Source organism: Polypterus senegalus, chromosome 10 (genome assembly GCF_016835505.1).
Source record: "Polypterus senegalus isolate Bchr_013 chromosome 10, ASM1683550v1, whole genome shotgun sequence".
NCBI classification, from domain to species: Eukaryota; Metazoa; Chordata; class Cladistia; order Polypteriformes; family Polypteridae; genus Polypterus; species Polypterus senegalus.
This window is the reverse complement of record NC_053163.1, coordinates 176,781,189-176,807,852: the sequence shown is the minus strand read 5'-3', so window position 1 is coordinate 176,807,852 and position 26,664 is coordinate 176,781,189. Positions and strand designations below refer to the sequence as shown.

The 26,664-nt window shown below is 40.5% G+C and overlaps 1 protein-coding gene across 1 annotated transcript in view; it reads left to right on the top strand.

Annotated features, from left to right (window-relative positions):
- cth (cystathionase (cystathionine gamma-lyase)) overlaps positions 1-26,664 on the top strand; it is a 46,079-nt gene that overhangs the window by 8,024 nt on the left and 11,391 nt on the right. The window contains exons 2-8 of the mRNA XM_039767830.1: positions 7,880-7,961; positions 9,947-10,042; positions 13,414-13,523; positions 14,504-14,638; positions 17,301-17,358; positions 20,366-20,443; positions 22,055-22,207. Coding sequence (XP_039623764.1) covers positions 7,880-7,961; positions 9,947-10,042; positions 13,414-13,523; positions 14,504-14,638; positions 17,301-17,358; positions 20,366-20,443; positions 22,055-22,207 — 712 coding nt within the window. The remainder of the gene's footprint in view (positions 1-7,879; positions 7,962-9,946; positions 10,043-13,413; positions 13,524-14,503; positions 14,639-17,300; positions 17,359-20,365; positions 20,444-22,054; positions 22,208-26,664) is intronic.

Here is a 26,664-nt window from a genome sequence, read left to right as displayed (position 1 = left end):
TAAGTTAAACTTTTCAGACGTCATTTAAAGTGCACATTGCAGACTTTCATTTAAGGATACTAGGGGGCTTTGCTCGCCAACCCCTGCGTTTGGTTAATCGGATATACAGTTTAAATTTTTTTTTTTTTTCTTTGCAATTATTTCAATTATTTCAATTTCATTATTTGCATTTTTACTTCAAAGCTTCATTAAAAACAATGTTTTTTGGAGACACATTGTGACAAAGCAATGTATAACTGCCCGTGATTGACTATTGTTTCTGTTTCTCTAATAAATAATCTGACTTTTTCTAATGTTTGTCCCTGTGATTTGTTAATTGTCATAGCAAAAGCTATTCTCATGGTAAACTGTAAACATTTTAATAAGAATGGCATATCACAATCTCCTTTGGTGTGTAATGTTATTCCCAGAATATATACTGTACATTACCTATCTTTTTGCCTGTTAAAATTTGCATCACTTCTCCGTGATCATCAATATACACCTGACCGAATTGTATATTCTTTGAAATTCAACTTGTCGTTGCTTTAACTGTACTGGGACCACAGATTCTCATAGCGTATGGTTCATTATGTAAATCCACGTTTTGTGCATTGAATGATGTAAATGCGAAAAGACTTTGTCTATTCTTTTGCCTTTTTATTTCTGACCTCGATTTGTCCGGCTATTTTTGCTAATCACACCTGGTCCTGATGATTAATCACCTTTTGTTTGCGCTAATGCGATCTTTACTATCTTCTTATTGATAATGTAGCGACTGACGTGAAACAGTGTCACAAACGTTTTACTTGAACAATTGCCGACTTCGTAACCCCAAACACAACTTTCTAGTGCCCTCTCCTCCCTTGGGTCTCACCCCCCTGCTTACTGCATCAATCAGTACCCCGCTATCAGTCTTCCGTGTTGTACTCCGCCCTCCCTCAATCGGACCGAACAGTCACTTGCATCCAAAAAGGCCTCAACCTGGCTGGGACGCTACAATACTTTTGAATTTTACTGCTTTCATATTCTTTACCTTTTCTCTGCATGTGTATCGCACCATCATTTGAGCCTTTCGAATTCCACTGCTTTCATAATCTTATCTGCCTTTTTTTTTTTTCTCTCCTACGCCTTTGGGTCTCTATTCTCCGTATTGTCCTTATACGCTTTATATGTGCTGAGAGCACAGGATGTGTGTGTGCTACGTACTTTTACACGACTGAGTGTTTTTTGAAGGGTGTGCTCTTATATGATAGTTTGTAAGTAGGGCGTGTCTTGGAGGAATCTCATATTCCACATCCCCGCGAGACGGCCCTGGGACAATCTCTTGGCACCAAGTCTCATGTTTATGGTCCCCACGCGGCGCTCCATGGCAAGTCTCTTTTGTCTCGCGGGTCTTTTAAATGTCTTCCGAGAACTTCAGAGAAGATCGCGTATCGTCGCCTTGCTTTTGCTTTCCAGGATTTTTTTTTATAATGGAGAGATTTCGGTCGTAGCATGTAGAAATGACAATACTTTTTATCCATGGTGCCCCAATTTCAGGGCACAGTAATGTGTGGGACGATTGGCGTCACAGGTGTATAGATTACTCGGGTGTGTTTCATTGCTTCATAAGTGCAGGCTGCTTCTCCCCTTTGGAGTCTATAGTTGCCATTGTTCAACAAGTAGACAAGAACGGTGACAATGAAAGTCAAAGAAGCCATTGTGAGGCTAATAAACAAAAAATAAAACCATCAGAGACATCGGTAAAATTTTACGATAACCAAAATCAACTGTGTGGAATATCATGAAGAACGACGAGCACACTGAACTCCATAATCGCAAAGGGACTGGTAGGCCTAGGAAGACCTCCACTGATAATCACATAAGAATCCTCACTATAGTAATGAAAAAGCCCCCAACGCCTGTTTGACAGATCAGAGACAGTCTTCAGGATGCCAATGTGTGTGTCCGAGATGACGATCAGCAGAAGACTTCATGAACACAAATACAGAGGCCACACTGCAAGGGTGCAAACAACTAATTAGACACTAAAACAGAATGGCCATATTGAGGTCTTATGTACAGAAGAGACAAAGACGAACCTGATCAGAGTGATGGCAAGAGCAAAGTGTGGTGTGCCCGAGATCCAAAGTGGACCACCTCATCAAAATCAAATTCAAACTAAAATGACATCTTGCCTACTTAACTTGCCCATCTGCAGTGAAGGAGAAAAGGCTCATGCATATGAGAGAACACGCAAACTCCTCACCGTGTCGATCTACAGCAATATCTATTATATATCCCCTAACCCCAACACCATCATGCACTGGTTCATAGACCAGCTCTTCTGCATCATGCATTTCAGGTGTAGTTACAGGGGGGATTACTTATCTTGGGGTGGCACAATGCACTGCTGCCTCTGTGTAAGGAGACCAGGGTCCATGTCCCGGGTCCTCCCTGTGTGGAACTTGAATTTAGGACTGTGGGGTGGGGTGGGTTGGTGGTACCCTTGCAGGCAAAGGGATAAAGACATACAGGTTAGGCAGATTGGCATCACTAAATTGGTCCTGGTGGGTGTGCCCCCGCTTGTGATAGATTGGCATTCTGTCTAGTTGTTCCTGCCTTGCACCCTATTCATGCTGGATTAGGCTTCATCCCAAGGGGTCCTGCTCGGGATTAAGTGGCTTAGAAAATGGTAAACGTTATGTTGTGCATGTCTTGTGTGGTATTAATAATGTAATATCAGAGATTTCTTTGTTTTTATGCAGTAATGCAATGCATTTGAAATGCTTTTGTGAAGGGAAACGGGGTTGGGTTTATTTAAATATAAATTCAAATACAAATTACTGTCTCTCATATCTTATTTAACTAAAACACAAATTTCTGGACCAACTTTGGAATACCCTGAGGTATTAAATACTGCTTCATCCAAACACGAGCACATGTGACTGACTTGGCTGTGCTATTGTTTGGGTGCACAATAGGGATGTGCCAGTAAAAGGCACACTGAAGAGTGAACGGGACCTTTTTGTAAACGTGTGCACTGAGAAACAACCAGCACACAGAAGAACATCCACATAGGGTGTGTTTGTGGTGTTTTTTTGATAAACACTTAGGATGGCGCAGTGGGTACCGCTGCTGCCTTGCAGTTAGGAGACCTGGGTTCGCATCCCGGGTCTTCCCTGCGTGGAGTTTGCATGTTCTCCCTGTGTCTGTGTGCGTTTCCGCCCACAGTCTAAAGACATGCAGGTTAGGTGCATTGGCGATTCTAAATTGTCCCTAGTGTGTGTGTGTGTGTGTGTGTGTGTGAGCGTTTGTTTCCTGCCTTGCACCCTTTGTTGACTGGGATTGACTCCAGCAGACCCCCGTGACCCCTGTAGGTAGGATATAGCGGGTTTGATGATGAATGGATGATTCACACTTAAATCTTGTTTCATCCATGGTTTTTTACAGTACTCAATAATTAATATATGAATAGGTCACTCAAACTTCTTGAATTCTTCATTATTCCAGAGGGCACTTGAGGATAATGTGAGGCAATCTGTCCAAAAGTTGAAGTTTAACCAAAAGTGGACCTTGTAACCTGACAGTGACTCCAAACATACCACTAAATTCCAGCATGGATCGGCTGAAAAGAAAGACCTGTAGGGTTCCGGAATGGCCAAGTGAAAGTCCAGATCTAAAACTGCTTGTGAAGCTCTGGGGGTATTTGAAACGGGTTGTGCATACAAGAAACCCCTCAAACATCACACACCTGAAAAGAATCCTGCATGGGGAATGGGACCAACTTTCTCCCTGTCATTGTGTAGCAGTCTTGGACAGGGAGACAAAATGCTGACCTGGGGGTGCAATACCAACTATGAGAGGCAAGGGGGGAAACTTTTTTTTTTTTTTTTTTTCCTTTCCTCCTCCACAGACAGAAATCTGAACTAATTTAATGATAACAAGAATTAACCGTCAAACCCCCCTTTTATCCAATTATACTATTTTCTATGAAGATCAAACCTTTGTCTATCTATGTATAGTAATGAACTCTTTATCACAGGACTGGGTGATTGACGATCCTAAATTGTCCCGTGTGTGTGTGCCTGTGGGCTGGCGCCCTGCCTGGGGTTTGTTTCCTGCCTTGTGCCCTGTGTTCACTGGGATTGGCTCCAGCAGACCCTTGTGACCCTGTAGTTAGGATATAGCGGGTTAGATAATGGATGGATGTATTCCCAGATTTCTTTTGTTACTCTTTTACAATTTTATGTGTGTATTTTGTTTTGTGTTTTTTTTCTCTCAAGTCTCTCTTTAAGCTATTTCTTTTTTTTTGTATATTCAAGTTTTGTTTATCTTTTGCATTGCTGGGTTGAAATACACAGATGTGTGTTTCTCCCTTTACTGTACCATCTGCTGCCTTTCTCTAGGACCTCTGTGACATGTTTGTGCTCTGAATTTAATGTCTACGCATCACAAATACCTTGGGCTGCTGTTGCTGGCAGCGTACCTCGACACCTGGGGGGGATGGAGGGAGTAAATGGTGATTGCATCGTGGCACTGAGATGGATGAATGCCAGTGTACACGGACTACAGCACTGACGTGGTTGATCTGTAACACAGCCCAGAATGTAAAGGAACCCCGCCTCGATGCTGCAAGTAGTGACAAGAGTCTACCCACTGCACGAATGATTCAGGCAACCCGCCAAGAAAATTCTGCTGCTTCTTCCCACTCTTACTGGAACCTTTCTTGCAGAAAAGATTCACACCATCTGCAAAAAAAATAAATAAATCTAAAAAACGTAAACCGTTCATTCTGGTTTTCTTGTTTTTTGTTTTAGGCAAGGTAGAGAGCAACAACTCTGTGCTCTTTGCAGCCAACCATGAAATTGGGAGAGGTGTCTGTTGGCACCTGGCACAATTTAAGACAATTATGGTTGGCCTGTGAGTACAGGGAGTGTGCGTGTTTGTTATATGCATTGTTTGTTTAAAGCAAAATTGGACACCTTTAGTCACATGGAAACTGCAGAATTGTGATGGATCTTATTAGCATTGTAGGACTTTTATTGATTATTAACCACAAAAAAAAAAAAAAGACCCTACCCCCCACCCCAGGAGGATGACATAATGTGTGATTTGGGGGAAAAAATTTAAATTTGGTTAATTGATTATCCGTTTTGCCTTTGGGAATACCAGTCATTCATCCAATAATTCGGTAAGGCTCTTACATAATCTACCATACTCTCCTCTGTTGTGGGGGAACTCCAGCCTTTAGACTTTTATCAAGATAACTGAAGCACACTCATTTTAAGAAACGGAACAAAACAATTTGACAAACATAAAGAATCCCTAGCGAGTTTCAGTGATTGTGTTTAATTGACAATTCTCTGGGCTTCTCTTTGCCTCTTCCCACTTATTTTGCATATAATTTTAAAGGAAGGCTGAACTTTCTCCAGACTGGACCCTTCCAGTTACACAGTCAATGTCTTTTAATAGGCGAGTTCTCCTGTCCGTCTTAGTTGACATCCTTAGTATTCTAGGTCTTTGTCCTTGCCTCCATTTCACACAGCTGGATTCCTGCATCCCTGTTAAATATGCCACTAGAGCCCAGCTTAATGGGCAATGCCCACTTTGTCCTACAGCATGAAAATATGTCAACTGGAAGTACCTTTTGTTTGGATTTGTCTCCCATCGCTTATGTTTCTAGAACTTTACTTGTTTGGAGGTTTCCATGTGATGTGTATCCAGGAAATGTTCTAATGAACCAACACAATGGACATAAAACATAATTTTAAAGAGAACTCTGATCTGACCAGTATCCTCTTTTTTTGAATAAGTAGAGTACATTCACTTCTTTGGTTAATCAGAGCTTAAATTCGCTTTAAACAAGTAAATGTATTCTAAAATGGATACACTGCTATCCGTAACCTTGTTTTAGCATTGTGTTGCTATAAAACTATACCACTCAAATTTAAATTTGAGTAAACTGATGCTGCATGCAAATTGCCATAAATATTGCAAGGGAGGATTTTAAGTTAACTACGTTAATGGTAGCATTTACAATTTTTTTTTTTAAACTACTGTTAAATGTTCAGTAATCTGCCTCCCTATAATCCAGTTCCTTTGCTAATCTTGAATTCTTGTTAAATCTGCAATAAACTCCCAATTGTGCTGCACTTCATCGCATGGCATCTCTCTTAATAGCCGCCACCCTGATGTGCTGCATCATGTACCGCAATGAACCAATAATTCCCCATAAAGGTCACGATTGCTTTGAAGCAACAAGAGGAAGGGATCTCCCATGAAGCTGCAAGCTTGATGAAGCAATAAGGGTGCTGTGCTATGTACCACATAAAAATCAATAAAAGGGGGGGGAACTCCGCAAAGTTCTTATTGCTTCAAAACCGTACGATGAAGGGGTACCCCATAAAGTCATAGAAGCTATAGGGGGATGAAGGGGAGCCCGTGAACTTCGATTACGCTACAGTTCACACCACTGCATTGCACTTTATAGCCACTTCCCAGGTGCATCACTCCATAGTATCGCATCGAAGTTCTGCAACACAAGAGGGGGGCCTCAAGTCCCAAGCCTGTCAAAGCCATTGGGGGCATATGTCATTATGGGGATTGAGAGAGAGCCTAATGTTTACTTCAGGTATTGAAAATACCAAATTGCTGGTACCATACCATTTTTAATTTTGGGGTTCTCTGTATTTTTCCTGTACAGTACATTACTTCCTCATAGAATTTTACTTGCTTTTTCATTTTGATGTTTGATTCCTTTATTATCCAACTTAAACTGATTTTACATAGTGTTTTTTAATGGGTATGATGAGGTGTACAGCTACTGTTTAGAGGTGATCGTTCTATTCTCCGCAATTTTCACTAATCTGGCACACCTCAGATCGCAGTACGATTAGTGACCGTCTCATTCAATCCTGTCTATGACATGCTTTTTATTAGGGTAACTCAAATGTGTATCCATTTCCTGGTTTGTCCCGATGAAAAAACACTTTTTTTTTTTTTTGTGTTGTTATTCCAATTTATTCATCTGGAGGTGCCATGTCGCTTTACAGGAAAAAGTGGACATCCAAAAATTGTATTTATTTTATTTATATAATGCTAAAGTTTGTCATGCAAAAAACTTGCAATCCATTGGGCCTTCACCTTGGTCTTGACCCTGCATACATGCACCATGACTCGGATGCGAGGCACAGTTCACTGGCCAGTTAATTTCACACCGTTTATGCAGAAGACTCTTGTATGGAGCATTCAATACATCATCCATATGTACACCAATTAAAGCTTTCCTTATAGTTTTCAGCAAAAAAAGAACTGACCACGATGTCAGAGTGCAGGCACCTGGCTACTATTTAGACCTTCACTGCTCTTCTTGTGATGGCTACACCCGTTTTGTGTCCTCTCCCATTGTGCAATGTCTGGTGTGTTTCTGTATTGTTTGTATCATTTTTTGCAATATTTGAGAAAAATGTTTGATTAAGTAAGCCTGTTCGCTCTACAAAGTAGTTCAAGTCAAGAACTTTCTACTGATGTCATCAAATAATTTATCTGAGGTGGTTTTTCTCCACTTGTTAATTGCACTTTCTTACTGGATTATGTACAGCTTCTGTCCCAGGGCATTTAATCTGTTACACATAAACTGCATACAGTAACTCAGTGTGCCCTCAATCATGACATTAAGCCTCTGTTAAGGTAAAAGTTACCAGAATAGCTTAATGTTTGATCTGCAGTAAAACGGCGCGTGTTGGAGAGTGTATTTTGGAAGCATGCGCACTTCTCTGTTCTACATAATTGAGAAATTCTTTCAAGTTGTTCAACAGCATTAGACGTATTTGCTTTGTTTTTGCTTACATTTTATAAAAGTTTGGGGAAAAAAATGCAAAAGTTGTCATTTTAAAATTGCCTTTCTTCCCTGTAGGCTTTTGAATATAGTCGCTCTGGAAACCCAACACGGAATTGCCTTGAGACAGCTGTGGCTGCCCTGGATGAGGCCAAATATAGTAAGCTCATCTCTGTTTCCTAATTTTCTCTTTTTCTTTCTCTCTCAAATATGTAAAGCAATAATTTTTAAACTTGGATTTCATTTAGTTTATAATTTTATTTTGTTTTTCATAAATATATATAATACAACCAAGTGAATATTAGAATACCTCATGAACTGATGTTATGAGTATATACTGGTATATGGCGGCTGCTGTGAAATCATAATTTTATGTTTTTCTTTTTTTTTGCTCTATGTTGGTTTGTCGCATTATTTTACTCCTATCTCATTTAGTTATTAACAAGCATTGTATTCCAGATAGTGAGACTGCATCTGGAGTGTGAAGTTTTGGTCACCACATGAAATGATGTTAAGGTTTCTTAATTTAGCTACGTTATTTTTGATGTTTCCGAATGGGTGTTTTGGGCAGCTAACCTGGGTAGCCACCCAAAAGAGGCTATTGGACTGACTAGTCTTCTTTCTGTTGGACATCTTCTAAGTTTATTGGGTCTCTAGCTGTGCTACCCATCAGGTTGAAGACTAAATAATCAACACAGACCTCCGAGTTAACGTTTGCAGTGCACCATCTATCGCAATGTATTTTGTAATGCATGTCATAATAAATGTGTTGCAGTCGTTAATCTAACAGATGGTGCATTTCATTTGTAATAATAAGGCATTAAAATAAATGTGTGATGCACCCTCTACTGGAATAATGGGGACATAGCAACCAGGACGGAAACACAGACACACCCTATTTAATATATGCAGAATATCTTGAAATGATTACATGCATGTGCTACTTATGCTTACATAGATTGCTAATTTCAAAATTCTCATTATTAAGTTTATTGGAAAATTATGCAACTTTCTCAAACTCCTCGATAAGCATAATCAGTCTGTGCTCGGTTAAGTCCATTTTGTTACCTACTGTCAGTCTAGGATAGGAAGAACATGTGCTTTACAAAAGCTTGGTTAGACTCTACCTTCACATTCCTGCAATGGATCATTTTTATTTTTTTTTTTTATTTATTTATTTTTTTTTAAATATGCAATTCTCATCACTACAGTGTCCATGTTTCACCTACCGGGCTCTATGAATACCAACTCGAGACAGCACTCCGAATGGAGTGTGGAAAGAAACCATCTTAACCAGGGAAGCCGAAGGAGATCTCATTCAGCTCAGGGGACTACAGGCTTACAGCTTTCCTTTGGTTTGGGCTCATTCCATCTGAGCTCCGTTCTCAAATTTATGAATGTTAAACACTTGGGAAAATGTAATTAAGTCTGACAAAAGTCAGAACTGATTTTTACTAAAGTTGTAGCATCGTGTGTGTCATTAAAAAAACAAGTTTATCCTGTGTTACATGAATGAAGAAGAGAAAATGGTGTGGCCTTGTGTAGAAGGTGTTCTAGCATGGCTTTAACAAACCTTTAGTTGCTGGTTAGCTTATCTGCTTCCTTCATTGGTGAGATCATGCATCGTATCACTAGAGAGGATGGAAAAGGCGAGCAACCAGCCTTTATTTTTAGATTCTGATTTTCAATAGCAAACATCATCCCAAAGGATGTTTTGACGAGTAGACCACCATAACAATCTATACATTTATAAGTTCTGGTCTCTGTAGTGAGTTTGAGTCGGGGACTGAACCGTCTTCTTTGTTGTGCAATGCTTTTTTTTTTTTTTTTGTTTTTTTCCCTCACTAGGCTGCACTGACGAAGGTGCTGCACCTTCTGTGGTCCTCTAGTAGTCTGAGAATTCCTCCATGTCTTGTTCCATTCCAGGGATCCTTATTTTGTTCCTTTTCCTTCCTCCTAAAGCAACAACATAAGACTAAAACAGCATAGTACACTGATTTAATATAGATGATCCTGTGTACTCTTTCATTAAGGTATATTATCTTTGCATGTTTAGGCTAGCTGTGCTTGATCATAGTGGATTTGGCTCATGAAACGTAAATGAAATTACTGGCAGGTTATAATCTGTTTTTTGTCGTCTTGTAGGTTTTGCTTTTGCATCTGGTCTGGCAGCTACAATGACAATTGCACATCTTTTGAAGTGCGGCGACAATATAGTTTGCATGAATGATGTTTATGGAGGTAGGTTAATCTATGACCTATTTATTTTATATATATATATATTTTTTTTTTTTTCTGTCTTCTACCACAAGGTCACTGGAGGTCTGCAGCTCTTGGGCACCCTCAGTCCACTACAACCCCTCCTTTAGTAATTGAAATTCCCAGAAATATTTCTCCATTTTTCTTTCACTTTGAAATTGTGTACCATATGTCAAATTTCAGAGGGATGTTTTAAAGGAATAATCAACGCAAAACTTTAAGTTTTATTTTTTAATGTGTTACTTACCCCATGTCGTTTGTAGTGGTGGCCAAGGATATTTTTTATTTTAATCTCCATGTTCTCCATAAAGAATGGAGAGAAGAACAATTGTGGCATAATTGAAGCCAATAGCTACCTGTGCTATACTACGGCAAATGATATGAAAAACGTCCATAAGATGAAAAAGAAGGTTGTGGAAATCTTGTTACTTGTGTTTACATAATCCACAGGTCAGTTATCTCAATGTATTCTCAAAACCTGCAAAGCACATGACTGTTTTGTTTAAAATATTGTTAAATAGTATTTACTTGGAATCCTTGCCACATATCCTAAACTATAAACTAAAACCTTATGGGATTGAAGTTTCTACTTGAACACCAACCTCTCCCTTTTATTCATTGGTCAAGAGTTCTGCCTTGGTGTCTGTTTGGCACTGGTGCACCTGCACCTGTGTCCGTTTGCCATCCATTGAGTCTGCACCTTAACGTGTGTGTGTGTGTGAGATCATTGATCTCCTGATTGATGCTGTTGGGTATTGTAAACTCTTGTTAGGGCCAACTGTGGTGGCAAAGTCAGAGGTGGTGTCCTAACCATACCACCATTACAAACAAAAGGGCCATCCAAAGTGGTCTAGCTTGCAGCTGTACTTCATCTTGCACTTGGCTTGCCATGTGGATTCCTGACGGGAAGCGAAGCAGTGTGATTGAGGATTATGCACCATCACTACCACCACCCATATCAAACTCCTTTGCACATGCTCTGCCATCCATCTATGTTCCTCATCCTTTCTCTTGCATCAAAATCCTCCAGCGATGAGCAGTAGACGGAGAGAGAGCTACCATTGAATGATGGTGTTCAGCTTATTGAGACTGCACTGATGATCTAAAGTGACAGTAAGGAGAAAAAAAGGATCTGGGGCGTGAGGGACCAACACTACTCTCGTATTTGACCACAACAAGTACAGAACCCAAACGAAATCTCAACAGAAGCAGATGTTAAGTTAAATGAGAAATGTTGCTATACTGTAGATAGGAACATGTACAAAACAAACAAAGCAACAGTATATGTAATACCGTGGTGCAGCATTATAAAAACAAATCGTGAAACAACACGCTAAAGAAAATTAAACCACTAATACACAAAAAATTATAAGAAAAGAATTGAAGAAAAAAGAGCCCTTTTAAATATCCACAGTTATTAATGATCCTTTACAGTCTGTCTGACTTCTTCCGATCTGGCGCTCTCTTCCCTTCTTCTCCCCCTTTTTCCTGCTACGGCTTTTTAAGTATAGTTGGCTCCTCCCCCTTACGGTTTATTTGGCCCTCCAAGCCAGGTGCTCCCTTCCACATGAACCATTGGCTGGCATTACAAATCCAGTCAACTGTTAACAAAACTGGGGAAAGGTACAAACTGCCAATGACGCCCCAGTTCATACACCCAACAACCATTACAATGGTGTATGTTCTTAGTGTGGAACCTGCACATATGGCAGTGTTGTCTTGGGTGTGCCTCTGAACAGCCATCACACCAAGTGCCTTGCCCATGCATGCCCTGCCAGTGTGAATGGTTATCTTTCTCTCCGCAGCGTGACCCTTATCTGTGCTGTGCTGCCGCTTCCTCTGCTTGCCTTCTGCTGTCTTTTGCCACTTTATAGTGAAAAGGCATCACTGATTTTGGCCAAAGAGTTTGAAAGTCCTGGCTGCTCCTAAGCAAACGGGGCGCAGTGCTTAGCTTGGCAGACTGGATCTCCGCTCTCCGGCTCACAAAGAGAAACGCTTGTCAGCTTTGGCTTTCTAAGCAAGAGGCTCATAGCTTTTAGTTTCTAAGTTTCCATTGTGATTCTAGCTTATTCAACATCAGTTTACTTCAGGCTGCCAAAATGTTGAATCTTAATTTTGGTTTTTCTTTCTTTTTGCCAGACCCAGTCCTTTACTAACTCCATTAAACTTTAAGTTTTTGGTATTTTTCAAGTCCAAGTTATTTCTTCACAAACATTGCTATATATGCATTTGCCACCGAAAATTGTGTTCTAAAGTTAATCACAAAATTAAGAACAAATATCTTGCCCACACCGGCGCTTTATATTTCAGTCTATGGGTCATGGAGGAAAATCTTAAACGTAGTAAAGCCATCAGTGTTCGTGTATTGATCTGATTTCTTTTGATTACACATACATTATAAAATATTTTTGACATGTCATGTTTGAGCTATAAAATGCCAATATTATGAAATTTGGCCATTTTAGAAGAACTTAGTCTTCTTACACAATTAACCTTTCGTCCACCCTCACCCCTCTTGAAAGACCAAATCACAGAAAACTTTTTGTGCCACATGGTTGCTTTTGTTTTGATTAGCCTCTATTTATGTTACAATTCACACAAGCGAACAGAAAACGTATCCTTACCATGGGGGAAAAATAGTACCAGAAATATGCCATAAAACGATTCTTTCCAGATGTCTCTTGTTGTCACAACAAACACGAAGTGTTTTGGCTTGGGGAATGGATGTATTTGGTCATTTTTGAAGCTTTTTTTCCTTTGTGCCCCCATTCCCTCCATTGTAAGGCACCAGAGTGAGAAATACTCAATAAGGAAGAGAGTGTCCCACAAATAAAAGCTCTGGTTTGTTTTGGGTGTTGGGGGAGCAGCAGTGGCCACTAATATATATAATTTAAAGAAAGCACTTAACTTTAGAACACAATTTCATGTTGCAAATTCATATAAACCATGTTTGTGAAGACTGCGGTGGGCTTGCGCCCTGTCCGGGGTTTGTTTCCCTCCTTGCGCCCTGTGTTGGCTGGGATTGGCTCCAGCAGACCCCCGTGACCCTGTAGTTAGGATATAGCGGGTTGGATAATAGATGGATGGATGTTTTGTGAAGACACTGGGATTGTGTGGAACCCCAAATATTTACATTGTGGGGCAGGTTGCCACTACCGTTGGGCTGCAAATGGAAGGTTCATCGTGGCATTTGTTCAGCAATGTGCCATCCTACTAATGGCTTTGGAAATAAGAGTGGCACTGTGCCAAATTTGCAATATGATTAATAAAAAACTCTGGTTATGGATCTGTGCAAAATTGGCTAACATTGCATTGTTTAACACAAGATTTCTTAATTTCATCCTTTATTTCAGGCACCAATCGGTACTTCAGAGAAGTAGCCCAAACTATGGGCTTGACTGTGTCTTTTATAGACTGCACAGATCTGGAGTGTTTGAAGTCTGCTATCAAACCAGAAACAAAGGTAAAAACAAGACTGACTTTCCATATAACTAAAATGGCAAAACCTGGCTGAATTCACATCCCAATACATTTTTTTTCCCCATCTTCGGTTCATTCATATGCTTACTAAACTTATTCCACTTCCGAGCCACAGGGAATTGAAGCCTGTTTCTGGCAGCATTGGGTGCACAGTGGAAACCAAGAATGAGTGAGATGGCAGTACATCACAGGGCACGTTGACCTGTACTGGGGGGCCAGTTTCATCCATACTTTTCATGAACATACTTTATTTCATCACCAGGACACTGGGAGTTGGAGTCCATTCAGTTAGTATGTGGAGCAAAGTAGAATTCTAATTAATTGAAATGTAAACCCATGCATGCACACACTCACCCTTACCTATGTTGGATGATCACACTTATCCTGACGTGCATGAACTAGAATGAATACCTAGAACTTGCAGATTTCACAAGGCTAGGAATGGAATTGTGGTTTGTGGACCACTGAGGTAGCAGTGATAACCACCGTGAAAAAAACAGAATATAACAGGCATAGGCAATCTTCTGGTCAGTATAACACAAGTTGGTTAGAATTGGTCACCCTAACTCATGATTTTTTTTTTTTTGATAATGCAATTGAAACAAAGATATTAACATATGACAATTGGTGCGTTTCAACTCTCTAGATAGGATAATTATTATTAAGTTGGCACTCTTCCTGCATGAACATAAAAGGTGTGATGTGGCTCTGCCAAAATAGCTTCCTACTCTCCATGACTGGATTGAATGGCTTCGGTAAATGTATTGATCAACTCTCACTGGGTTTCAATATAGTAAAGAGTTTTTAAATTAATAACTGTTTATAGTAGTTTTCTTAATTTTTGTGTTACCTGTGCTTGAATTTCATTCTTTCATGGCGAAGTCTGAAGTTGCTCTTGTCCCCCCTTGTTTTTTATTGGGGGGGTGGAGGAGGACTAAATTTAATTGTATTTTGTAATCTCAGATGGTTTGGATTGAAACCCCTACAAATCCCATGATGAAGTTGGTTGATATTAAAAGTTGTGCTGAAATTGCCCACACAAAAAGTCAAGATGTGATTGTGGTCGTAGACAACACCTTCATGTCTGCCTACTTCCAGGTAAGGATGTCATGGATTTAATTCTTTTGTACGGATGGAATTCACAACATGTACAGAGTTAATGGTAGCGCTGCTGACTTGCAGTAGGGAGATCATGGAGAAGTAGTGAGAAAAGCATTATAAAAATGTAAAGAAGGCTTTGCATCATCTTTTCCTTTGTTCCTCCTGCTTGAAACTCCTACTTACTACTGGAATGTTCTGTTTTCTCTGTTTTTGTTGTTTACGAATCAATAAGCCAGTTAAGAATCTGTACGTGCATACATAGTAACAATACAAATAAAATGTTCAGAATGTTTCACAGGGAAGCAAACCATAACATCCGTAATGGACAAAAATAAGCATTGTGGAGATACGATTCTACAAGCATCAACCCTCTGCATTGGTTTGTGGACCACCCTAATGTATACAAATGCTGTGGCTATATTCTGGTCTGGCATGTTTACATTTCCATTAAGACCGTAATGTTAATGTATGTTTGTTATTTGTTTGTGCCACCTTGTCCATCGTTCTGATGGAGCAGTGTCCGCATCGTTAGGCACCTTTTTATGTTTTGAGTAATGAAATCTGCATCTCCTGTGGCTCTTCATTATCAAGTCTAATTATTCTCACCCATTTTTAAGCATTTCACTCATGGTTGTGTGTCATCAACTGTGTGTGTAATAAATAAATAAATAAATATAAATATATATATATATATATATATATATATATATATATATATATATATATATATATATATATATATATATATATATATATATATATATATATATATATATATATATATATTTTCACTCACTCACCTAAAGGATTATTAGGAACACCTGTTCAGTTTCTCATTAATGCAATTATCTAATCAACCAATCACATGGCAGTTGCTTCAATGCATTTAGGGGTGTGGTCCTGGTCAAGACAATCTCCTGAACTCCAAACTGAATGTCAGAATGGGAAAGAAAGGTGATTTTAAGCAATTCTGAGCGTGGCATGGTTGTTTGTGCCAGACGGGCCAGTCTGAGTATTTCACAATCTGCTCAGTTACTGGGATTTTCACGCACAACCATTTCTAGGGTTTACAAAGAATGGTGTGAAAAGGGAAAAACATCCAGTATGTGGCAGTCCTGTGGGCGAAAATGCCTTGTTGATGCTAGAGGTCAGAGGAGAATGGGCTGACTGATTCAAGCTGATAGAAGAGCAACTTTGACTGAAATAACCACTCATTACAACTGAGGTATGCAGCAAAGCATTTGTGAAGCCACAACACGCACAACCTTGAGGTGGATGGGCCACAACAGCAGAAGACCCCACCGGGTACCACTCCTCTTCACTACAAATAGAAAAAAGAGGCTACAATTTGCATGAGCTCACCAAAATTGGACAGTTGGAGACTGGAGAAATGTTGCCTGGTCTGATGAGTCTCGATTTCTGTTGAGACATTCAAATGGTAGAGTCAGAATTTGGCGTAAATAGAATGAGAACATGGATCCATCATGCCTTGTTACCACTGTGCAGGCTGGTGGTGGTGGTGTAATGGTGTGGGGGATGTTTTCTTGGCACACTTTAGGCCCCTTAGTGCCAATTGGGCATCGTTTAAGTGCCACGGGCTACCTGAGCATTGTTTCTGACCATGACCATCCCTTCATGACCACCATGTACCCATCCTCTGATGGCTACTTCCAGCAGGATAATGCACCATGTCACAAAGCTCAAATCATTTCAAATTGGTTTCTTGAACATGACAATGAGTTCACTGTACTAAAATGGCCCCCACAGTCACCAGATCTCAACCCAATAGAGCATCTTTGGGATGTGGTGGAACGGGAGCTTCGTGCCCTGGATGTGCATCCCACAAATCTCCAACTGCAAGATGCTATCCTATCAATATGGGCCAACATTTCTAAAGAATGCTTTCAGCACCTTGTTGAATCAATGCCACGTAGAATTCTGGCAGTTCTGAAGGCGAAAGGGGGTCAAACAGCGTATTAGTATGGTGTTCCTAATAATCCTTTAGGCATATGCCTGTCTGTCTGTGGAGGATACAAAAGTAAACTGTATTGTATTTCCTAAATTAACAATCAGTACATCAGTTTTAGTGACATTTAACCAAACTATAATCTGGAGAGTTGGTGTCAAGTGATGGCTTTGAAGAAGCCTACTGTCGAAGGACTAGGAAAAGTGCTGACCTGCTGGTATCTTGTCTTCAGTTTTCTTGTTTTTCTGGTTGCGTAATAACCGGTGAATCTTTTCTTTGCAACCAGTACACCCTGTAATTAATAATGAATGCCCAGTTTCAGCTAAAATAGTTTATTCAATATCTATTGCTCATTAATCCAACCTAACCCACATAAGCATTTAAATATTTTAATCTGTCCAAATGTGGATTGGTTTAGAAATGTGACACTTAGTGAGCCGTCTAATTGTTCCTTCCCAGTTTTAAGCAAAATTCACTCATGGTGGTCTCCGGATGTATGTATTATACATCTGACTGGAATGGAAGTTGCAGCACCAGACCATGAACCCAATTATGGAATGTAAAGCCATAGATGTGTTAGTGTGTTGGGGGAAGAAGTGAGAGGAGAGAGTAGCATAATTTGTATTTAAACTTTATTTGGTGTATGGCAATTAGCATACTGTTCACCCTTTTTGTTTTTGTCTACCTTTTTAGCGTCCATTAGCCCTGGGAGCTGATATTTGCATGTACTCTGCAACTAAATATATGAATGGTGAGTATTTTTAGTAGTACAATTTGTCAGGTAGATAATGAAGCATGTGTGTTGCAGATCAGTGGAACAGTGAACATTTTGAGAGTAATGTTTTTGAATCTTGGAAAGAGAGCTGGTTTTGAAGGTTCACTGGGAGTGGTCCAATCAAAGCCTTACTTTTTATGAGTTTCATGTAAGCAAAACCCTCATTTGTATATGTAGATACCAAAGGTCATAGCCAAAAAACTGGCTTTACATGGCAAAGAAGAATACAGTGATAGACATGGGCTTACTCAGTTGAGTTTCTGCTTCTGCAGCTTTACAACAGAGCTGGATAAAAGATTTTAACTGTAGGAGCAATACAGATGGACATATTTTTAAACCCAGTTGCATCTTGGTTGGATTTCATGCCCTAGAGACATACTCTCTAGAACAATTTGTGTCCTGCTATTTGATTCACTATTAAATTTGTGCTCCTTCTCACCGGCTTTTTGTGCCAGTACTGAGTCTTGGTCAGACTTGGATAGCAAGGGACAGGGGGCAGTGTTAGTATTTTGACAGTATTTTATCATGGATAAAGTGTTCACGAAAGGCACTTGAGGTTATGGTTATTTTTATATTGGTGGGTAAGTTGATACTGGCAATGCCTACGTTTAAAAGACTTCATTCACAAATACATCCTGCAGTACTTACCAGTTCATCATTCACATTCATCACAGACGTACCTCACTTCATGCTTGATAGAACTTTATTGTCAAAGAGAGATCTGTAACATGTTAATAGTGGCTGAGGCTGGTTACCACAAGTACAATACCATAATAGGGACTAAAAGCCAAGCCAATCTCGCTCAAGACCTGCACTCCTGCCTGGATTCACAAATGTGCTGGTTCATTTTCTTACTGCTTCCCCTGAAAGTTACCTTAGCACCTCGTTTTTAAACAATGGGTTGGGGTTTTTGGGTTGCGTTGAGTCGTGAATAACCAATGTATTCAATAGAAAGGGATTGCATATGCTTTGAAGTGTGTCATGATGTTTTGCTGTGGAAAGTTCTAGCCATCGACTTTGCTCTGCCATTGACTACTGGCATCGATTATTATTTGTGTTTTCATCCTCCCGAAAATGGCGGTCAGTAGAGATTGTGTGTGAGAGAGACAAATCTGGTGGCTGTTATGTGCCAGGTCTTGCAGACACTAGGAGATATATATATATCTCTCATGCATGCTGCATTCCTATCTGGAATCGTGGATGTGGCACTCTGTACCCAGATAACTCTCTCTGAAAAGGCTGCACAAATAATATAATGAAAACCAAGGGCACGATGTGAAAGCCTTCATTTTTTCAGTTACGGGTATGGTTGTCCGCACTCCAGTCACTTTCCCTGAAAGAATGTAATCTTACATGAACGCAGCACATTATATTAACACATTTGTCATTGCTAAATGTCTGTAAACAACATAACAGCTTGAACTAAGTAATACTCAAATTTTATTTCGATCATATGTATTTTCAGAAAAAAAACTGGCATCAATGTTAGATATGGAAAACCTACAACCAGAACTTTGTCGTCTTAAGCTAGGTGTGATACTTGCAAGCACATTGACGGGAAAACTGAATTATGTTCTGTATCCGGCAGTAGTACTGTCTCTCTACAAATGCTCTTTAAAATGTTGTCCTTTCCTATTGGGTACCTTTTTTAATGGCTTCTTTTATATAAGAGGTTGCATTAGACGAAATTGGACAACTAAAGTTGCCATGGTCTGGTTGATTTTGTTATTTCTAGCTAACCATGAAACATGTTTGCCTGAGCCCTCATTTTAAATTCTCTTCTTACAAGCACATATACACACTGGTTAGATTATCAAAGCTTAAACCTTAAACATGTACATTCTGATGGTAGTAATACATTTTCTTGCATTTTCTTTTATATATCACCCCAAATTCCAACAGTTTTTAAACACATTTGTCTGCCCCGTATTCAGTCTGTTGAAAAACCATGTGAATCCTTGGTCCTTATGATCTAATGAGCTCATTTGCTCCTGCCTCTATTTTGGTTACAAAACACTTTGATCACAATGCAGACAGTGAATTTTTTCCATTAAGAGCTCTATAATTCAGCTGTAATCTTAGCCACACAGTTCATTCACTTAAAAGCTACATCCAAATACTCCTAAATAAAACACCAGAGTTAAATGTGAGTCGCAGTTTGCAAACCTTAGTTATTTTGTTTTTATCCTCATTACCCAAGACCTTGCAATTGTAATCCAAGCTTTTGTCAAACAACTGAGTCCACAGTAAACGTACCTTAGTTGACTAAGTTACTTTTATGTTAAAGCCACAGAGAAATTTTTCTTTTTAAATGGCCTAAAAAAGCATTCCATTATCCAAATGTCCCCAAAAGAAGTTAAAGTTCATCCACTGGACAGTGTTTGTTCATTTGGTCAACACTAGCACACACTTTCTGTGTTTATGTGACAAGTAAATGCACATTTTCCTGAGCAACATGATTATTATATGTTATGTTGCATGTCTTGGGCAGGTGGGTGTCTCTTGTAAAGTGTTGCAGAGGTGGGGAATATTATCCAAGTGCAGGGGCAGAGCACCATACGTCACCGCAGGTCTGTCAGCAGTTTTAGTCCAGCAGTTAAGGTTAGGGGTTTGTATGGCAAGCATGTAAGATAAATGGTTAATGTTAGGGGTTAGTTTTGTTAAGGTTAGGGTTTGGTGTGTCAACCAATTTGATATGTGACGAGCCATCAAGGTTTATTACCACACTGCTGGTCTAGACGCACGGAGATGTCACTCCCGTCCTAAAACTGCTGGCGTAGACCTGTGTTGATGTATGGTGATGTGAGTCGATGCATCTTGAGGTGGAAGGAGATAAATAAGTCTGTCATTGGGAGAGGAAGAGGATATGAAATGTAGCATTGCAGCTTTATCAAGTGCACAAAGCCATGTTGAGGTGGGGAGGTACAGGCAGATTATGCATCCCACTAAATGGGTTTAATTTGAATTAATTTGTGAAATGCAGGTCACAGTGATGTCGTCATGGGTCTAGCGTCTGTAATCTGCAGTGACCTCGCTGAAAGAATAAAGTTTTTGCAGAATGGTAAGCCAATATAAATATTTTTCTTTTTTTTCCGTCATTGTACTATTATGGACTTGAGAGCCCAGAGCTGTACGTTTCACTTGTGTGTTACTGTTCTGTATCCTATGGTTATGTTTCCTAATATTCAGATTCTGTTGAAATGCCTATTGTATAAAAACTGAATTTAGAAAATCACTTTAAACAAGGGGGATGCATTTGTAGATGGCAGTTTTTACCCTCTTGAGCCCCTAAAAAGTTGTCCTGTGGCACGGTGGGTAGTGTTGCGAATATGGACATCCGATTTGAATTTGCGTGGCTTTTTCCCTTCTCACAAGGGTATCCTCCTCCTATCTAAACACATGCTGTCAGATTGGCCGGTATGCCTAAATCAGCCCCATGTTAATAACTGTACCATCCAGAGTTGGACAACCCCAACACACACACACACCTTGCACCTCCTTGTGTTTTCTTATTTCATTTGTCCTGGAAACACCTTGAATGATTATGCATTTGAAGTGTGTAAACCACTTAGAAATGTTAGCAACATTGCCTTAGCTTATAGGAAATGTCACCTTTTTAATCTTGAAGGCTTTTCTTGTACACCTTTTGCAGCTCTGCTTTCAAAAGTATCAACAGCAGCAGGTTAGACTGATTCTTAATTACCAGTTTAACAGCCATTTTCTGAGTTTACCCAGTTTCTTGGTGCTCAATCACACCCCCAACCAAACCCCCTCCCTGACCCATCACCCCCCATATCCCTGGGCATCCTTTTAGAGTAAGACCAATTCTTTCCATATCATCCAACAGCATCTCATTTGACCTCCCTTTGGACCTCATCCCTTCCACCTCTGTCTTGGTGCACATCTTCATCTAACCTTCCACTGCCTATTCCTCCACATGCTGTTTTCACCTATCTCCTCCACACCAAGTCTTCTCTTCACTCCTCAGTCTTCCTCTGTATCCATGACACTTCACGCGTTCACCCAATCATTCTCTCCTCCGATCTGTCTAGCTTCTCTTCATGTGCTGACTCCCATACAGCATACTTCTCCTCACATACTTCTCCTTTAGCAACAGTAACATTTTTAGACAGGGTTTCTCAAGGCATGGGTCCCAAGACCCCTTAGAGTATAGGATGTTGGTCTGGAACCTGCACTTCCTAGAACTTGTAATATCTTATTGACCATCTTGAATTGAAATTAATTCTAGTGAGAGGAGACTGACATCATTTATTGTCACAAGGGCCTATTCAAAGTGCAGCTCATTTGTATGCAGTTTACTTATTTTACCTATGTTTGTATTGGCCATTTAGCACAACAGCCATACACTGATAAGCCAAAACATTATGACCACCTAATATGCTGATGCTCCTCTGACCTGCTGAAGCATGTACTCTACAAAACCTCTGAGGATTTGCTGCCAGCATCCTGGTGCCAGAAATTACAAATGCTTGTATGTTTTGTGGCAGAGACTCATTTAATCAAATACAACTTGGGATATACATTCTTGGAAAACGCAGCCCTCATTTTACTGTGGGGTTTTTTTTTGTCCGTTGTGTCACAGACTTTAAAATGGATTCCATTAATCTCTGGCCACTGAATGCAGATTTGCTATCTTTGTTCTATCTTACAGCTATTGGAGCAGTTCCATCACCATTTGACTGCTACCTCTGCCTCCGAGGCCTGAAGACTCTGAATTTGAGAATGGAGCAGCATTTCAAAAATGCAATGGCAGTCGCCAGCTTTTTAGAAGCTAGCCCTTATGTGGAGAAAGTTATTTATCCAGGTAATTCTGCAGGTCTTCTGAATGTTTGGTATTTCTTCAAAATGTTACACGGACATGTAAAGTTCACCATGATTTGAATTAGTGAGTGCAGCTCTCTGGTGGGGAGGTGAAGATTTCTTCTTTCCTCCTTTTTATAGAGGAAATCTGGTAATTTAGTGGAATGGAGACTCAAATTTTGTCCCAACCACTTTCACAATCCTGCCGTGTTGTATTTTTTTTTTTTAGCTTTATCCTTGTCTTTTGCATTCCAAATAGTTCAGTAATTTGAGATTCAATTTTACGCATTTGTAGCCAAGCCCAAATGAATTAACTTTCTATTTTGTGTTTCTTTTAAAGTCACTTTATTTTATCGTGTGAGTGACGAGTGGTCTGTGGTGTTGGGCAAGTTTTTAAATAATCGCCCCCTGTGAAGTGCAGGCTCTAATCGGGTGCAATTGAGCGCCACTGCACTCCGCTCCGATGATGGATGGGGGTGCCCGGCTGATCGTGAAGGCATGTGCAAGTGAGGTGGTGGTCTCATGCCCAAACCCAGTTTGGAGAGGCAGTATAAAAGGTGCCTGCATGGGACTGAGGTAAATGTGGGTAGACAAATAATAGAATAGGAAAAATTGAGAAGGAGGTAGAAGATGAGTGAAAAGGCAGGAGGTGGATAGAGCCGGTGCAAATGTGAGAGCGAGCGAGAAGGCAGGCAGCGGGGAGGAAGCCATAGAAGAACATGTGGCTGGCACTCGGGGGCTGATGGAGGCCACTCTAGCTGAGCAATCGGGGAGCTGGAGTGACACGCTGCTTGGATGGAGCAACTCGCCACACAAGGCTGTGAGAAAGAGACAGTGAGGGCTGCAAGGGTGACAGAAGGCTGGTGAGGTGATCTGCAGGGCAGAACCTGCCAGCAGGAGTCGGTGGCTCGGTGTAGTGTCCAGCCGCAGCCTAGGCGCAAGGTGATGCGGTGAGGTGTCCTGCTGGGAGCCATGGGCAGCAGGGACCCGAACCGCCTGGAGAAGGAAGGGTGTGACTGTTGGTTAGGTGTCTCCTCGGCGTCCAGATCTCAGTTGGGGTTAAGCTGAAGCGATGGCCGTTGCAAATAGATGTACCGAGGCCTTTGATTTTAAAAAGTTGCCTGATTTTTAACAGATTATTTATATGACTGGTTTTAACCTCCACTGCACACTTCATTCTAATTGAATTATTTCTGCAATGTGCTTTTAAACACTTTGTTTTTGGAGTTTTAATAAAAGCACATACCCCTTGCTGTGTGTGCGTCCTCATCTGCCCAGCTCATCTCAGGTACGTTATCAATGGGTTCAAGAGGCGCCCAAAGAAGACCGGGAGCATGGAGCCAACCCACACTGTCACAGTTCCTTGACTTCCAATTGCACCAGTATTTAATATTTACAGCTATGACCATAGCAGACATGGGTGTAAATAACACAACCTGCTAAAGTGCAGCAGATGCTTCAGTGTTATCCATGTTTATACATATTCACAAATAGCATAACGTTCATATACATTTTTTATCATCAAAATTAAAGTGAGTTCACTCCCATCTAATACACACAAATGCTTCTGTTATCCAGTAATGAATTCAGAATAACCAGTGTGCAGTTGCCAGAATGACACAAGAAAACAGTAGGGGGGGGTTTGGGTTGGAGGTTAAGGGGATAACAGCAGCTTAATTAAAGGAGGAGCCCACTTGGTGCGGATGAAAATGTGAAGCCATCGGTTGGAGTTGATGGGCCCAATCTGAACTTGCAAACCCCTGGTCAAACTGGGAGCTCTTACCTTTGAATTGGTTGCACATCCAAAGAATGATCACTAGGTGGGGAAAATGGACAATGTCATGGCAGGGGGTTTTGTAAAACAAGGGGCCACCACATCCACATCTTGTAACTTTTATTAATTTTATTTAACTGTTGTGATCAAATTTTCATTGACGTTATCCAGCTTAATAAAAAGAACCAGTGTCTGTGTGTCTGCCTTGTGCCTATCATCCCAAAAGATGGTGCATCCCAAACCTTTGTAGTAATGCATTTTATTATTACATGCCTTCATCTGAACAGCCGCACATCACTGCTTTTCACTAACCCTTGCGGGGCTCACCATCTTGCAAAATGCCTGCCAATGTTGACTAATTGGTGGGTGCTGCCTGCTATTTCAAGACAATGCCAGATTACAACTGTAACTCATCCTCTAATTTTGATTGCTGGCCTTCAATGATCTTGTTTAAATTGTTCACTTTGTCATGCGGGACCGTTTTTGCTCATAAAATATTACAATATGGCTCTTCTACTCATGTTAAGATGGCATTCGATTTAGATAAGCCGTGATTTTGTTTTGTCATTTGTTCTCTAATTTTGCTCACTAGTGTCTGTGGGTTCTTCCCTGCCTTCTTCTCTTTGCCTTGCTACTCCCCAACACTGCCTGAACTTAACAATGGAAACAACTTTTAAGAATATGGATTAACAGTCTAACACAGATGGCTATGGATTCACCCGAGTGGGCTTGTCACACCACATTCTCTGCTGTATTATCGTGGAATTTTGCCTTAATGTAGCTGTTTTATAGTGCCCCACGTGTACAGTTTTATCTGCACGTGGACGGCTGCTTTAAGTAAAGAGACTTACTAGCTTAGCATAAGCAGACTAAACAGTTAAGCTACACCTGTGCCAATCACCAAAGCAGGTGCCCGCTCACCACGCTACTACTTTTGGGGAAAAAACAGCTGCTAAACCCTGTGGAAATGTGGCAGTTGCCCACAGCAGGTGCTCTTATCACTCTATCTTGAACATATTATTATAAAACTAGCTGTGTAAGCCCGTGCTGTCAGAATCCCGGGGTCCTAGAAACTATTGAAATTGTCAGAAAATGATCTCTATTTATTTGGAGATTTGCCGAATGTGCTCGTCTCACTTGTATATTAGCAGCTAAGTGAGTTTCTGTCATTCCTCTGCATCTTCACTTTGGTGACACAGTTGCTTTTGTTTGAGTTTTATGCTGTAGCCTCACACTTCGGGGAAGGATAGACACACACACACACACACACACACGTTTATATATAAGACTAGCTGAATAAGCCCGTGCTGTAAAAAGCACTGGGTCCTAGAAACTATTTAAATCCATCCATCCATCCATTATCCAACGCGCTACATCCCCTCAGGAAAAATAAAAAATAAAAATTGAAATGTAGCGATGTCAGGTAATTGAAAGGAACTACGCTGGGCATCTCTCTTCTAGGAGGTTTCATTTTGCCGATGTACTCGCATCGCTTCTGAATTAGCGGCTAAGCAACTGTCTTTCTTTGGAGGTTTTGTTTTGCCGACATGCTCGCCTCGCTTGTGTATTCGCGGTGAGAGAAAAAGTAAAAGGGATACCGTTTTGGCGATGTGCTTGCCACACTTCTGTAATAGCGGATAAGCGAGTGACTCTCTCTTCAGATATTTTGTTTTGCTGACGTGCTGATCTCGCTTGTGTATCCTCTGAGGTGGAGCCCTTAGCCTGACTTCACCTCTCATTTCTGGGCTGGACAGACACACACACTTCCACGTGTAGACATTTATATGTAAGATTCCTGTGGGTGTTATTTACAGTTACAGTTACTGTTACCTAACACTCATATAATCAATATAGGTATCTGCTTTATAGCGCTGCAGGTTGACGGCTGTCTGAAGCAAAGAGACCCCAAACCGTTGTTTTCAGACCTGAGCTGCACCTGTGCCAATCACCAAATCAGGTGCCCACTCACCACGCTGCTTTCTATTGAAGACGTCCCCTCTCAGCTGTTAACTCCTGTGGGAACATGGCATTCACCAACATGAGATGCTCTGAACAGTAAACCTAGACCTAATCCAACACTAATTAATATCCATTATCCAACCCGCTATATCCTAACTACAGGGTCACGGGGTTCTGTTGGAGCCAATCTCAGCCAACATAGGGAGCAAGGCAGGAAACGAACCCCGGGCAGGGCACCAGCCCACTGCAGAAAATTAATATCACTATAAAAAAACAGTAAAATTGATGGTAGCGAAAGTAGGAAATGTATTTGACAAGGAGTCGTAATGAAAATACTCATGCAGAAAGTAAGAGTGATGGAACAGGAGTCTTTTAAAGGCTGGGTGCAGAGTTGCTTCCGATTGCTGTTCAGTTTCTTTGGGATCTTCTCCTCCGCTCTCCTTGCTGTTCTCTCTCCTGCTTTGCCTGCCTGATCGGCCCAGCATGCACCTCTAAACTTAAAGGTCTAACTTCCCATTGGATTAACAAGAATTACAGAATAATCAATATGTGTTTGTCATTCTCGGCTTGTTTGTCCATTTCTGATCCTAAATACCCCATGTCTAATAAATTAACAGTCTGTTTAATAGTCTAAAAGATACAAGGTTCAATTTATAGATATTATTTAAAAATATACCCTGTGTGTTTAGAATGGGAATAGGGCCTGGAATTTAAAAGATTAATGGGAG